Source organism: Orycteropus afer, unplaced genomic scaffold, assembly GCF_000298275.1.
Source record: "Orycteropus afer afer isolate SDZICR_OR568_19922 unplaced genomic scaffold, OryAfe1.0 scaffold00007, whole genome shotgun sequence".
NCBI classification, from domain to species: Eukaryota; Metazoa; Chordata; class Mammalia; order Tubulidentata; family Orycteropodidae; genus Orycteropus; species Orycteropus afer.
This window is the reverse complement of record NW_006921594.1, coordinates 16,910,537-16,926,383: the sequence shown is the minus strand read 5'-3', so window position 1 is coordinate 16,926,383 and position 15,847 is coordinate 16,910,537. Positions and strand designations below refer to the sequence as shown.

The window sequence follows — 15,847 nt, the reverse complement described above, 5'->3', positions numbered from 1 at the left end:
TAGGTTTATTTTAAGGAGTGCAGGTGGTGCAGTGGTTAAAATATTCAGCTGCTAATCAAAAGTGCAGTGTTTTGAACCCACCAGTCACCCCACAGCAGAAGGATGAGGCAGTTTGCTTCTGTAAAAATTTACAGACTTGGCTGAGTTGTCAGTGAAGGCAAACATGGATTTATGATTGGATAGATGGGTGGTTAGGCTGTACTATTAGGTATGTCTATGCAGAGGGGAGTGTGCCCAAGACCATGTATAGGGTTGGCAGACAATGTTTCTACAAGTGTATTGGTATGTTCTGTAAGAATTCCCGGGTATACAGTAGAGCTGACAAGGGACAAGGTTCTTGACCACAGCCAGCTACCCAGAGGGAGTGAGTAGTTGGACTGTGGGCTTGGGACCATTGCCACAGGGGACATCAAGCTCAACTGGCATAATATACGACATAAAACATTGTTCCACATCCTATTTTGGCAAGTAGTGACTGGGATCTTAAAAGCCTGCAAGCGGTCATCTAGATGCAATGATGGGTCTCTCCTTGTCCAGAGCAAAGAAGAATGAAGAAAACCAAAGATTCATGGAAACAATTAGTCCAACGGATTGGTGCACCATGCAATCCTTAGCCTATACAACAATGAGACCAAAAGAACTAGATGGTGCCTGGCTACCACTGTTAACCACTCAGAGGGGAATCTATGTAGGAGATCCTAGATAGAGTGGGAGAACAATGTGGAGCAAAACTCAAAATCATTAAAAAAAGAAAAAAGGTTAGCTCATCTGATAGAGCCTGATGGAACCACTGATACTATGGCCCCTAGCTGCCCTTTCAGGTCAGTAATTGAACCCACTTCTCTGGCTTCCAGCGGCTTCCAGCCAAACAAAAGACAGGAACATGAGGTGAATATTTACACCAGGTAGATACCCTCCTTGGAGAGAACAATCATGGGAGAATAGAAGGGCTGTGTATGCATAGGGAAACAGCTCAGATGGCAGGAGTACATGAAGGGAAGGACACAGGGAAGAAGTAACTATGGGGAGGAAGTGGGAGGGGGCTGTTTCATTGTGGTAAATTTTAGTCAATGTCATGAGACAAAATGTATGTGAGCTGCTGTATGGAAAAGGAAAGTGAATTTGCTCCATAAACTTTCACCCAAATCACAATAAATTAAAAAAAAAAAAGAAAGAAAGGAAAAAGAAATTTACAGACTTGGAAATCCTGTGGAGCAGTTCTACTCTGTCCTACAGCATTGCTATAAGGCAGCATCAACCCTATGGCAGTGTGCTGGGGATTTTTCGTTTGTTATTGTTGTTGGTAGGTTTATTTTATTTTTGACATTTCCATATCTGGGTTGATTTCCAGGTGATGTTGTCATATGACTTAATCTCAGGTTGTTGTCTGCCATTGTTGGTTCTCTGTCTGAAGGACTCCTTCAGCATTTTGTAAGGTGGATGTGGTCTTTATAAATTCCCCTAATATCTGTTTATTGGGAAATGTCCTAATTTCATCATTGTATTTGAAGGACAATGTTGCTGAATATATAATTCTTGGTTCGCAATTTGTTTCTTTAAGGTTTTTAGATATGTCATCTCTTTGCCTTCTTACCTTCATGGTTTCTGTCACAAAACACTTAGTCTTATTGGTTCTCCTTTGTAGATACTTTTATTTTTCCCAAACTACTTTTGGAATTCTTTCTATGCCTTTGGTTTGGGAAAGTTTTATTATGGTAGATTGTGGTGATTCTCTTTTTGAGTCTATCCTATTTGAACTTCTTGAGTGCATATTTTCTCATCTTTCATGATATTATGGAAGTTTTCTTCCAAAATGTCTTTGACAATTTTCTCAGTGCTTTTTGTTTTTTATGTCTGTTTTTGTTCTGGAGTTCTGATCACACATGTTATTCCTTTTGATGGTATCACATGTAATTTCTTTATAATTTTTTTTTATTATAAAATATTTTAAACAGAAACAAAGAAGAGTACAATAAACCCCTATGTGGCCATAACCTAGCTTCAAACGTTTAGTCTAATAATTTTTAGGCTTTCTTAATTTTTTTGTTCTTTATTCTGATTGTTCCTCTAACAGATTAGTATCAAGATTTGTTTTCAATTTTGCTAATTCTGTTTTCTACAGAATCAATTCTACTCCTTTGCCCTTCCAATGAGTTATCTATTTCTGAAATTTTAGTATTAATCTTCTGGATTTCTATTTGCAGTTTTTGTATGGCTTCTAAATTTCCATATATTTTCTCAACTTGTTCTTGTATTTGTTTTTATTTTTCTAGAGGTTTTACTTGTGTTTCCTTGATTTTGTTTGTAGTTTCCTTGGTCTCATTCTTAATCTGTTGTAAATACCTAGGTATAATCTTCTGAATTCCTTATCTGTTAATTCCAATACCAATTCTTCTTCTAGATTTTCTGGTCCTGTGTTTTGGTCAGGAGCTCTGGTGGTGAAGTGGTTAAGGCAATTTGCTTCTAACCAAAAGGTCAGTGGTTTGAACCAATCAGCTGCTCTATTGAACAAAGATAAAGCAGTCTGCTTCCGTCAACATTTACAGCCTTGGAAACCCAACAGGGGTGGCTATGAGTCAGAATCAACTCATTGGCAGTGAATTTGGTTCTTCTGGTCTGTTATTTTGGTCACTTGCTTGAGCCATCTTGTTCTGTTTGTGTGTGTGTGTGTGTGTGTGTGTGTGACTTGACTTTTTTCTGCAGTGTCCGAGACATTGTGGTATTATTGTATTTATTTGTTGATTGCATAGTGGTTTGTATCATCCTGCTTTTTTGTATTGTTTTGTTTTAGTGCATACAGGGAACTGGGTGGGTGTGCTATTATGGTTGCTAGTTTGGCAGCAATGGGGTGTTCACTATATGTCTCTGAGTAGATTTGGTAGAGGGTGGAAGTGTGGGTGCAGTTTCTGATCGCTGCTTATGTAGAGCTACTGAGACAGCTGCCTGTCATCTATAAAGTGGTGCTGGAACAGGTGGTGGCACTTCCTTAATGGGTGGGGGAGTAGGTGTGGTGGGTATGGCTGGATAGGGTCACTGGCTCCTGATTGCTCTCTGGTCACCAATCACTAATGTGGGTATCAGTGTAGTCCTGGGTGAGCAGAGCCAGTTATCTGAGTCCTGCCTCAATCAGAATTCTGCTTGCAATAATTCGAAATTGCAATGCCGTGCTGAGCCAGTTGGTAATTAAATGCTTGGTATGCCTCCTCGTTCACGGTTTTTATTCTGTCTTTTCCACTAATCAGTGTTTGATCTACCTCTTTTTCCTTTTCTTTGAAGCTCTGGATTCAGGAGAGCTGTATCTGTTTAGCTTGCCTTCTCAGGTCTTTGTTGTAGAGGCTGTCAACAGTATGTCTCCTTAGTCCACCATTTTGGATCCCCTCTCACTAATACAATTCTTAAGTTAATAAATTCTCCTGAAATATTCTAATCAAAAACTGATAATATGTATATGATGATCAATGAAATTTTATGGAACTGACAAAGATTGGCTTCATATGTATTAGTCTTCAAGATGCTTAAATCAAACATATTTGTATGGCTGAGGCAAGCTTTTATACAAGTCTGCTTGCATTTTTTTTGGATGGCTGTTATATGCTAGGGACTAGGGAACCAAAGATCACTAGGGCATAGTCCCTATACTTGAAAAGCTCAGTCTCTCAAGGGCAGCATCCACCACTGTTGTAGACAGTGTTGTAAACTCTATAAAGTGGTAAATGCTACAATGGAGATACAGAAAAAATTGGGGTAGAAGGTCAAGGGGCAGGGAAAACAAATCTGGAGGTAACGATCCTGATTTCTACCTTTTCATTGTATGTGTATGGTTTGTGAGTCCACGTGCACACATGCATGCACTTATCTTTTAGAGTTTGGTTCAGATGGACAAGGGTCTGAATATGTATGAGAGAAAGCCATTTAATGTTTATTGGGCCCCTGTCATATCTAGTATCATATAAAATTAAATTTCAAATTATACAGTTTCTACCCACAAGTCTGAAATTGATAGTATACATAGTAGAAACAAACATAGATAACTGAAAACATGATTATGTATAAAAATGATCAAATATTAAAAGCAATAAGCAGACACATTTTCAACAAAGTTGACAAGACATTTGAGTGGTAAATTAAGCAGATGTGCTTTTCTAGAACATGAAATTACTATTAAGGTTTTACTTCCAGCAACTAAAGGTAATTCAGTAGAAAAAAAATTATGAAAACAGGATAAATTTTCCCTTGGTTAGTTTTGCTCACAGTATTTTCAGAAGTCTACAAATCTTTATTATTAATTACTAAATAAATAATTAGGAGCTCTGGTAGCATAGTGCCTAAGGCACTTGACTGCTAACCAGAAGTCCTTAGTCCCACCAGCCACTCCTCGGAAGGAAGGTTGGACAATCTACTTCTGTAGTGATACTGCCTCAGCAACCCAGGGAGGGGTCGCTATGAGTCAGAGCCGACTCGATGGCACATAACAACAACAACAGCAACAAATAAATAATGATTAGGAACATTCAAACTCACTGCCATCGAGTAGATTCCAACTCATAGTAATCCTCATTGGGTTTCCAAGGCTGTAAGTCTTTACAGAAGTAGACTGGCTCATCTTTCTTCCATGGAGCAGCTGGTAGAATCGAACCACAAACCTTTTGGATATCAGCCAAATGCCTTAACTACTATACCACCAGAGCTTCTTATGGGGTTAATGGTATAATTTTGAAAGCATCATGACCAAGTACAAGTAGTCCCGAGTTATGATATATTCAAGTTATGACAAACTGCACTTTTGACCATCTGTTGTGGTTGCTTTTTGTTTTGTTGAAACATCTTATTGTTAGTAATATGTACCACATACAATGTTGCAGCACAGAATTTGTTGATGTTATATTCTCCTGCCAACTCCCAAAGGCAAATAAAGATTAGATTGATAAAGATGCTGACAATAAAAGGCAGTAATAATGAAATCTAAAAAGAAGAATGAGATATTCAAATTACATCAGAACTGACTTATAATGGAGTTGTTGGAATAGAACCCCATCGTAAGTTGGGAACTACATGTAATACTGATGAAATACTCAGAACATAAAACAGTAAAATCGACCATGAATAATTCTGACACAAACAACACATTAATAACAGTAAAATGTGACTCTTACCTCCTTGTTCACACAACTGCTGGGCTAAAGCATCTTTGAAAATAACCTGGCCCCTGTGTGTTGCTGTAGCCCTGGAAATGAACATAAAAAGGTTAATCAAAATCTTATAATAAGTTTGATATCGTAAACAATGTATTCAAAAAGCTTTTGAGCAACCTTTTCTTAAACTTTATCAACTGAATATTATTTTTTAAAATGAAGTACCTTTGAACATCCATGTAAATGAACAATAGAGTCAAGGCTTAAACTGAGGCACCTGAGTTTAGAATTAACTTCTGGTTTTACTTCATAAAGGTATTGTAACATGTCTAGGCTTATTCCAAAAACAGCAAGTGTGAGCAAAGCCTAAATGGAAGAAAAAGTATTGAAAAGATGCTTATTAAAATTTCTTCTTCAGATGACCTTGATATAAAATGTTTTATGGAGCAAGAAAGACATTAGTACTGGAGAAAGATGCTCTTAAGGTACTTTATTTCTGAAATCATCACCATATCACCATATCATATAGAGGGTTGAGACAGAGAATTGCATTTTAAAAAAAAGTATTTTCAAAAAAATGTGAGCTATTCAGAGCTTTTATAATAACAAAATCTGTCATAATAAAATACACCTTTTCCCCCACTGGGTCTAATTCACCATTTTGAAGGAGATGTGCATCTTTTACCTCCTCTAATCAGAGCTGTGCACATGGATCGGTGAAAAAAATAACATCCTTGCAGCAGATGTGTTATTCAGTGGCTATAATAGGAACTGTCTTATTAAAAGAATTATTTATGCTTTCTCTATGAAGTATTTTCCCTTAAAATGGATTTTGTTTTTCTAACACAAAATGAATTATTTAAACCAATTTCAAAGAGAAAAATCAAGTTTCTTTAAGAAATTTGATTTTTGCAAATATGTCACAAAATTTTTTTCATAACTAAAAAATATTAACTTTAAATCTCAAGTTTTAGCCAAAACCATCCTGAGGGAAAAAACAAAGCACAACTAATTTTATTCAGCCAACATCTACTGGAGATAGATTATGCACAAGATGCGGTCCTAGTCTCCAGAGGGCAGTTTGGTCCTTGTTTGTCCCTCTGTCGCCATCTCCTTTGCTGGGCTCAGTAAGGCCTCCTGACCCCCAAGGACTCTGGACTCTTGCTCTCATGTGGATATGGGTTCCTCCTCTGTGTCTCAGGCCTTCCTTATTTCCTTCCCCCATTAATTGTTATTGTCCCCTAGTCCCAGTGCCCCAAGATCCAACTCTTTGAAAGTAATCTGACAAACAAAGCCATGCTGGAGTGTTGATAGTTGATACTGCTCAAAGATAGCATATTTTTCAGCAGGAAAGCATGAAAATATACCTCTACATACACACCAAAAGATGGCACAACAGAAAATGTTTTAAATGGTGGAAAAATAAATAATAATAATAAAAACCCACTGCCATCGAGTCGATTCTGACTCATAACGGCCCCCATTGAGTTTCTAAGCCTGCAAATCTTTACAGAAGTAGATTGTCTTCAACTTCTTCCTGTGGAGCAGCTGGTGGGTTTGAACCACCAACCTTCTGGTGAGCAACCAAATGTCTTACCCGTTATCTACCAGAGCTCCTTCTGAATGGTTGTTATGAGTTTGAGGGAGATGTAATCAGAGAGAAAAATCATCAGGCAGCCTACCATTTAACCATATATGAAGTCTATAAGGAGGGGAGTCAGCGCTTCTTATTTTAAAATTAATCATTATTGAAATTACAAGTAAACAGATGATGCCACTCTAAGTTTATAAGTTCACATAGGTTTTCCTTTTTTTTCCCCAAGGTAAAAATGAGGACAAAACATAGAGCCAATTCAAGTTATACCACAGCCTGCAGACTCACTAATGAGCTATAGATTTAATTTCCAGAGGGAACATGGTAACTTTATCTACCTAAACACAGTGAAATCTGTGAGAGTTGAAACTCCACAAGACTGCCTTGTTTTTTCAGGTCTCAAAAGTTTTCTGCCTTTGACAGGGTGCAGTTTTACCACATTTCTATGGCTCATTTTAGTGGGTGGGAAATATTTGAGTTTTCCTTCTCTGACAGGTTTACAGCCTTACACTGGTTCCAACTTTCACAGGCTTTACTGTACGCTGTTCAAGTCTGAATCAAGGCAACAACGTTTGAGTTCACATACCCTTCTCATAACAACACATTAATTACAAACATAGAATTTTAATTTGATGTTTGTTTTGAAAGAGACATTTTCTAAAATCAATAACTGCAAAGAGAAGTTCTACAATGTAGTGTTTAAATAAGTGTCCATATTAGTCATTTTCTGATGGTAAGTATATAATATTCTTACCATAAAGCACCTTGTTTATCCACAAACTTAATTATTGTTGAGACAATCTATTTTCCCCTGCACATAATGAGACCGAAGGGTCTACATTATATTTATGTAACAAAGCCTTTGTCTTCCTTCTGGATATCAGAGATATTGAGATATCTACTTAGTCACTACACAGTACCGTGTAAATAATCCACACAGTTTTCCCAATTACTCAGTTTCTTTCACTCCTACTCTTACTTCTGTTACTTTGGCCCAATGGATAAATTTAATAAATTTCTGAGGAACTATAGAATAAATGAATCTAGAGATAATTTTAAGATTACCTTGTCCACCATTTCTCTAGCAGTGGTACTCATTCTTCACATAAATATGATGAAATTTCAATGTACAAAACAGAGCTCCCCTGGCATTTGAGTTTTGGGTCCCACTTCTCTTCCAGTATGCTCCCCACCACCCACTACCCAAATCTTACTGGTCCATCTCTGAAACTCAGGGCTTTATGGAGCATAGTTTGAAAACCAATGAACCAGTCTAATTCTTACATTACAGAACGAGGAAACTGAGGCCAGGGAGGTATTCACTTGCTGAAGGTTGCTCAGCCTGTTAATGACAGACAAGCCTCATTCCAGGTCTCTGGTTACAGGCCTTGCATTCTTTCAAAATGGGATCGCTCAACAGAGGTGCACTGGAGGTGCAAACCACAGCACTCGAGAGTAGAATGTGTAGCAGGCAGCACTCTAAGCACCAATCATTTCAACCAAAGCACTTGGGCTTTAGATGGCTAAATTACTTGATTTTTTTTGAAGAAAGGGCTCAGCAACTAAACACTGACTTGAGGAACACTGTACACCATGTGTCATTATCTGAAGTCTTTTGCTGGGTGAAAAGTAGAAGTTATATTAGTAATAATGCTGTTATGAACTGAATATACTTCCTGCTAGATAATGTTGAAGTAGCCCTCATGGCACAATGGTTAAGCTCTCTACTGCTAACCAAAAGAGAGGGGGTTTGAACACACCAGCTGTTCTGTTAGAAAAGATGTGGCAAACTGCTGCTGTAAAGACATATAGCCTTGGAAGCCCTATGGGGCATTTCTATTCTGTCTTTTAGGGTCAATATGGGTTGGAATTGACTTGACAGCAATGGGTTTTGTTTTGGTTAGCCATTGTTGAAGGACTCCTGGTGACACAGTGGTTAAGCACTTGGCTGCCAAAAGAAAGGCTGGTATTTGAACTCACCAGCAGGAAAAAAGATGTGGCAGTCTGCTTCCATAAAGATCAGAGCTTTGGAAACCCTATGAGGCAGTCCTACTCTGTCTTATAGGATCACTATGAGTCAGAATTAACTCAATGGCAATGGGTTTGGTCAAGTACTGTTGTACAGACTCTGTGTGTGTGTGTGTGTGTGTGTTATGTGCTGTCGAGTTGGACCTGACTCATAGTGACCCCTCCTTGAGTTTCCGAGGCGGTATCACTATGGAAGTAGATTGCCCAACCTTCCTTCCGAGGAGTGGCTAGTGGGTTTGAACCACCAGCCTTCTGGTTAGCAGTCAAGTGTCTTAGGCACTACACTACCAGAGCTCCAGTACAGACTCTACATAAATTAATTCAGTTAATCCTGGCAACATCCCTATGAAGTAGACACCATTATCCCCATTTTCCTGGGGCATAGAGCAATTACATGATTAGTCTGATGCTACACAAGTGTTGCTAAAGCCAGGATTCAAACCCAGACAGTCGGAGTGTAGAATCCTTGTGTTTAACAATTCCATCAAATTCTCTCCTTGACCTGTCAGTAGCTTTCACCTCTTTTCAGTGGGAGGGACTGTTCTGGCCCGCTCTTTAAAGCCACGCCTCCTCTGGCTCTTGTTTTCTATTCTAACCCATCAGCCCATAGCTGAGCTGCTTCTTATTGAACCTCCTTTTGGACAAACTTCTTTTATGTTTCTGGATGCCAGCTTTACCACTTGCTTGGCCAGCCAACCCCATGAGTCCCCAAAACTGACTTCTCTTGATCCCTTCTCCCAAAATGCTCTGTGAGTTCCCTGACTCCTAATCAGCTTACTGCAGTCCCCCACTCCTTTCAACTCTGTGTCACATTTCCTTCAATAATGCCACTAACATCTCTCCTGCTCTCTACCAAACACAAGAACAGTAGATGCCATTCTCAGCCACACAACTGCCAAAAGCCTGCAGAGATACTCAGAACACATAAGCCTGCTGAAAGATAATCACCATGTGCTCCAATTCCTTTACATACCTTTAAATCCCTCAGATAATATTTTAATATAAAAATGTCCAAAGCCTACCACAGCTGCATGGTTAGTAATTTTAAGCAGCCTGCATATTAGCTTCTTACCTTGGGCAAAAGAAAGAGCAGAAGCCCAGGTGACCATCAAGAACATAAGCTCCATTGCTTTGTCCTCTGAGATGTCAACCTCCAGGGGTAGTTATGTAAATAGAGCAAAGCCTGCTTTGAACATATTTAGAGCTACGAAATAATTCATGGTTTACCCATAGAATCACAGCATTGATTTCAAATTTTCTGGAAATTACGTTTTAAAAATTGATAAAAGCTTGCTGACTCAGGTTCAGAGGTCATGTCTTCTAATTTTTAACTCACAACATAATTTTCTTTTCTTATAAGAAGATATGGCTATGGTGTCAGGTGACAGGCCTTATTGATTTTCAAAACTGTGATTTTGTGTAATTTATAGCTCTTTTTGGAGGGAGGGCCATCAAATTTACAGTGCTAATAATTATGTTAGTACTACTTTCACTTAATTTTCCACAATTAGCAGTAAGTTTTGAGAAGAGTTCAGAAAATATACTCATTGTTCACTGTTCCAGGAAGTAGATCAAATTTCTTAAACAATCTCCTAATAAGTACTTACCTTCTTAGGAGATGCACAGATTTCTAGTCAAAGCTTGCCAATAAGAATCCCTATTAAATAAAGTAATTGAAAGCCCTTTGGGCATCTACACTCTATTGTTTTAAGAGTGCCACAGATTCTCCCAAATGAAGAGCATTCTTTGGATCACCATATTCAGTGCTGGAAATAGTCTTTATTGTTATGGGTTCAAAAGAACACACCACATTCTAATGTTAACTAGCTCCTAGAGCAACTGCCAGCCCAAGCATTTAGGAATGAGGTATGCACTGTGTTGTGGCGCAGTGGTGACTTCACAGTCTCTGCAGTCAGGAAGACCAGCATTTGCATGCAGTGAACAGCCATTAACAAGGTACAGGACTTTGAACAACTTCTTTAATCACTGTAGCCCTTATGTTCCTTACCCATAATTAAGCGTATCAATTATTATTTAAATATATTCACTCTTCAGATACTTACAGTCTTCTCAACCTAAATAGATTTCAAGCTTCTGGAATAATAAAACCCCCAAAATCCACTGCTGTGTAGTTGATTCTAACTCATAGCAACCCTGAAGGACAGTGTAGAATTGCCCCATAGGGTGTCCTAGGCTTTAATCTTTATGGGAGAAGACTGGCACGCCTTTTTCCTGAGGCTGGTGAGTTAAAACAACCAACTTTTGGTTAGCAGCCGAGCACTGAACCACCACACCACCAGGACTCTTCTCTGAAATAATACTGCCATCCAGCAGAATCCGAATCACAGCAACCCCTCGTTTCTGAGGCAGCATCACTATGGAAGTAGATTGCCCAGTCTTTCCTTCCAAGGAGTAGCTGGTGGGTGTGAACTGCCAGCCTTCTGATTAGCAGTCAAATGCCTGATAGGAACCATTAATTAATTTGAAAAAATTATCCCCTGTAAGACACCTGTCATAGTGCCTTCAGAGAATAAAAAATATTCAGTTTTTTTCAGTTCATAATTTGCTTCCAGTGTACAACAATGCCACCCAGTTTCCAAAGAAGAAATAAAAAGGAGTTTTAATATGTAGTTATTACAATGCCTAAATTCCCAAGTGTATTGCTTCTTTATTTCATGAATCAATTTACTCACAGACTCACATAAAGAATCATGAGGTGTTCCATTTTAAACCCAGGAAAGTGGGCTTTACCTATAGTGGTGGGTTATTTTTCTCATCATTCTCTATTGCTTTATCAATGAAGTCTGATGTGCTACTGCATCTTGTCCATTCCCAGCTGGAATGGTACTTATTAATGCACAATCTGATGTTACTCCATTGTATTATCAGTATGCCTGGGCCGCCCACCCTCTGGGAAATGTTACTAAGTACGTGGAACATGGGAAAAGAGGGAGGTATGAGGTTAGTAAATTTGATCTTCAAAGGAATCAATTCACTTACAAAGATCTTTGCCTTCTTTTCATGAGGAAATTAAGATACCTTCTACTTAGGTTGAGGACATAGCTCAATGTTACTTAAAACAAGAAGGAAAATAAAAAGCAAAATGCTTTAAACTATATAAAAGGAATAATGAATAATTTCAGGAGAAATTATTGTTATGTTAAACTCTCAACTGAAACTATGTCAAGGCCATCTGCAAAATGAGTAAAAGTTTATGTACGTTTTTACGCTTTTGTTTTTTAAAGCTTCACTCCTCTCATTCTTTTTACAATTACATCTTTTAATTCTTTGTCATGGCATTTTATTCCTTCTGTCAGATGTATAAATATTTTCTCCTTCTCAAAAATATAAACTTCAACATTTATATTCATTATCCAGTACTAGTAAAGCCAGTGTTTTCTTAAAGATTCCAAATAGTGGGCTTAACCCTGTTTTCTAATGAAAATATAATTTCCATTAATAAAAGCAGAGAACATATGAAGAAGACCATTCAAATAGTGTAAATACATTAACAGTTAATAGTAACGTAGCTTCCTTCCAAGTGATTCAGCAAAGCTAACTACTAAAATTGAAATGTACAGTTTGGTTTTCAAACAAAATAAAACTGACTGTTTCTATGGTGTTGGGGAGGTAATTTAACCTCTCTGGTTAATTTTCTTATTTGTAAAAAAAATGGAGAGTGATAGATAATATGAAAAGTTAAAATTCTAAAAGCCAGTGATCCTATGGTTCAAAGTTAAGTGAACGAATACGAGCATGAGCACACATAGAGACACATATGCCGCGTGCAGTCAACACTGACAGGGAAGCTTCTCAAATCCATGTAGCATGTGTCCCAGCAGTGTCCACTGGAGCCAACTTACACCAGCACACGAGAGCTTGTATTTTTACTCTGTAATTTTATGAGTGTGTTTGTGTATGAAATGTGTTTTACACATGTTGTTGTTGTTGTTGTTGTTATGTGCCGTCGAGTCAAACCCGACTCATAGCGACCCCTCCTTGAGTTTCCGAGGCAGTATCACTATGGAAGTAGGATTGCCCAACCTTCCTTCCAAGGAGTGGCTGGTGGGTTTGAACCGCCAGCCTTCTGGTGAGCAGTCAAGTGCCGTAGGCACTATGCTACCAGAGCTCCTATGTTTTACACATAGAAAATATATAACTCTAGTAGAGTTTATGTAAATACACCAACTTTATCCTAATCATTCAAGTCCAAAAAGTCAAAAAAGGGTGAGTCAAATCAAAGAGAATTTCTGTCATTAGACACAAGTCTGTCATTTTTATTTATTAGTTCTCTCCACAGTTTATCCTTCTTTTCTATCTCCAAAGGAGCTCTGGTGGCACAGTGAGTAAGGCATTTGGCTGGTAACCAGAAGGTCAGTAGTTCAAACCTACCAGCTGCTCCATGTGAGGAAGATGAGGCAACCTATTTCTGTAAAGATTTACAGCCTTGAAAACCCTATAGGGGTAGCTATGAGTTGGAATTGACTCGATGGCAGTGGATTTTTTTCCCTCCATCTCCACAGCCATTGTGTTAATTCAGGACTTAATCATTTACCACCTGGAAATTGCAACACTCTTTTGAATGGAATTCCCATCTCTAGATTCATTCACCCTATGCCAATCCAACTTCATCTTGGAGCCAATTTTCTTTCTAAAATTGCTTGAAATCCTTCTGTGGCTCTTTATCATTAAAGGATTCTTTTGTCAAATTCCTTGGAAGGCACAGAAGGCTCTTTGGGATCTGGCTCCCGCCCACCTGTCCAGCCTCATCTCCCACATGCTGTGCAGCTGAACCACTCAATAGTTCATAGGTTCCAGATTCCATGATTTTCCTTTATGTCCCCAAGATTTTAGATGTGCTATTCCCTGTGCATAGAAGAGTCTTGTCAAAATCTTCTCATCCTATAAAATTTATCCAAGAATCTCTTCTCTTTATAACAACCTCCCAGAACCCCCAAATAGTGTTAGACACCTCCAAGGATGACAGAGCATACTTCCATACCTCTAATACAGAAATTTCCTACCTTGTGTCAAGTCCATTTTCAACCCATGCCTTTCTTATTTTAGCCATTTCTATTATAGAAGCAGACAACATAGTAAATAAAACAAAAAACTGATATTCGTGACTATGCAACAGACTTAGCTATTGTTCATTAATCATGTTGAAGAGGAATCAATTGTGTAAGGGTATGATAAGACTCTGTGAATCCTTGTCTCTGAACCTGGCAATAATTTTTTGAAAGGCATTGTCTCTCTTTCCAGCTTTAAGAACAAGCTCAGTTGAAATATTAAATACTTTTTGAGTGCAACAAAGGATATTTTTATCTCTTCAAGGTGAGAACTAGTTGGCATATAGTCAAAGTTCTGTGTTGAATTATAAGCCCTGTTATTGAAGTATGAAATATTTTTACACAGACTTCAGTAGAAATTATTGAAAAGAAAGATTACTGTTTATAACAAGATTTAATCTTCATTAAATTCAATTTTCCATCATTGAAGAAAATGCCATGGACAATCTTCCTTACCCAACATTGATCATTCAAAGACTTTCAGAGGCATTCCTGCATATTGAATCAATAACTCCAATTTTGAATGTAGTTTAAAAGTCCATGGACAAAAAAACAAACTAACTAAACGTACTACCAGATAAAAGGCAGTTTCTGTACAACCATTCTTTGATTTAACCCATACAGAAAGACCCTTCCTACAGGAATATTCACAATGCAGATTTTACACTAAGATCTAAGAATTTATTTTCATACACAATGTTTCAAAAAGCAAGCATTTGTGTTTTATTTTCATAATCAATTTAATATTTTTATTGTGCGATAAGGGATTTCAGGAATGGAAATCCAATTGATAATTTCTGAGAATGACTTGAGAAGTTTAATTTGAAAGCAGGGCTAAAACCATAATTTAATTTCCTCATTTCTCAAAAAAAAAAAAAAAATTATTCTCTCTCCCTAAGTTTTATATATCTGATATCTGGACTCATCTTACTATACACATCAAAAGAAATTTGCCAGCTGCCCAGAAGAGATGTGAGCCATGGTATGGTCATCACCACCTGCCCATGTGGGAATTAGAGTATGTATTAAAAAAAAAAAAAAACTAATTGCTGTTGTGTAGATTTTGACTCATAGCAACCCTATAAGACAGAGTAGAATTGCCCCATAGGATTTCCAAGGCTATAAAGATTTTTTTTTTAAGGGCTTGTTTTACATTCAACATAACGTGTACATTTAGTTTCACTCCCCATTTACCATGTCCAACCCTAACCCAGTCTCCTCCTCTCCCTACCCTGTAATTCTCCCCCTGTGGCCCTTATATTTATGCACTCCTGTTTGTCCTGCATTTCCTCAATTTGAATGTTGGTCCTCCGGTGTCCTGTAGTCTATTCCTCTAAGGGATGTATTACCATAGAGTATGTCTTGTTAACTATCGGGCTGAGAGCCAGCCCCTGGGAGTGCATTTTATTCCAGGCACAGAATGTATTCCAGGGCCATAGTATTGGGGGTCTCACCAGATTTCATCTGATCAGTAACTGTGGTCATTATTGAGTTTTTGGATTTTGTTCCACGTTTTCCCTCCCACTCTGTCCAGGATCTCCAGATTTGACCCTTTCATGAGTGGTTGGCATTGGTAGCCGGGCACCATCTAGTTCTTCTGATCTCGAGTGCCATCATGTCCTAGGGCTGATTGCTTCCAAATGCCCTTTGTGTGTGTGTGTGTGTGTGTGTGTGTGTTCTTCTTCACTTTCAACACTAGGAGGCCATTAGCTGCATCTTAGATGGCTTCCTGAAACCTTTTAAGACCCCAGTCGCTACTCACCAATGTAGGACGTGGAGCAAGGTTTTTATGTATTTTGTTTTGCCAATTGAGCCTGGTGTCCCCAGTACTATGGCCCTGAGACGGAAGATCTATTGGATCTCTCCCATAGTGTTTGGTTGTCTGTGAGGGATTACCCTGTGTCTATCTTCTATTGTGGGAGCTCTGGTCATGTAGTGCCGAAGCCACTTGACTGCTAACCAGAAGGCTGGCAGTTCAAACCCACCAGCCACTCCTCGGAAGGAAGATGGGGCAATCTACTTCC

General features: G+C 38.3%; 1 protein-coding gene across 1 annotated transcript in view; it reads right to left on the bottom strand.

Moving 5' to 3' along the window:
• The window catches only part of RELN (reelin), a 710,657-nt gene that overhangs the window by 420,712 nt on the left and 274,098 nt on the right, over nucleotides 1-15,847 (bottom strand). The window contains exon 4 of the mRNA XM_007944540.1: nucleotides 5,154-5,224. Within this exon, the coding sequence (XP_007942731.1) occupies nucleotides 5,154-5,224 (71 nt within the window). The remainder of the gene's footprint in view (nucleotides 1-5,153; nucleotides 5,225-15,847) is intronic.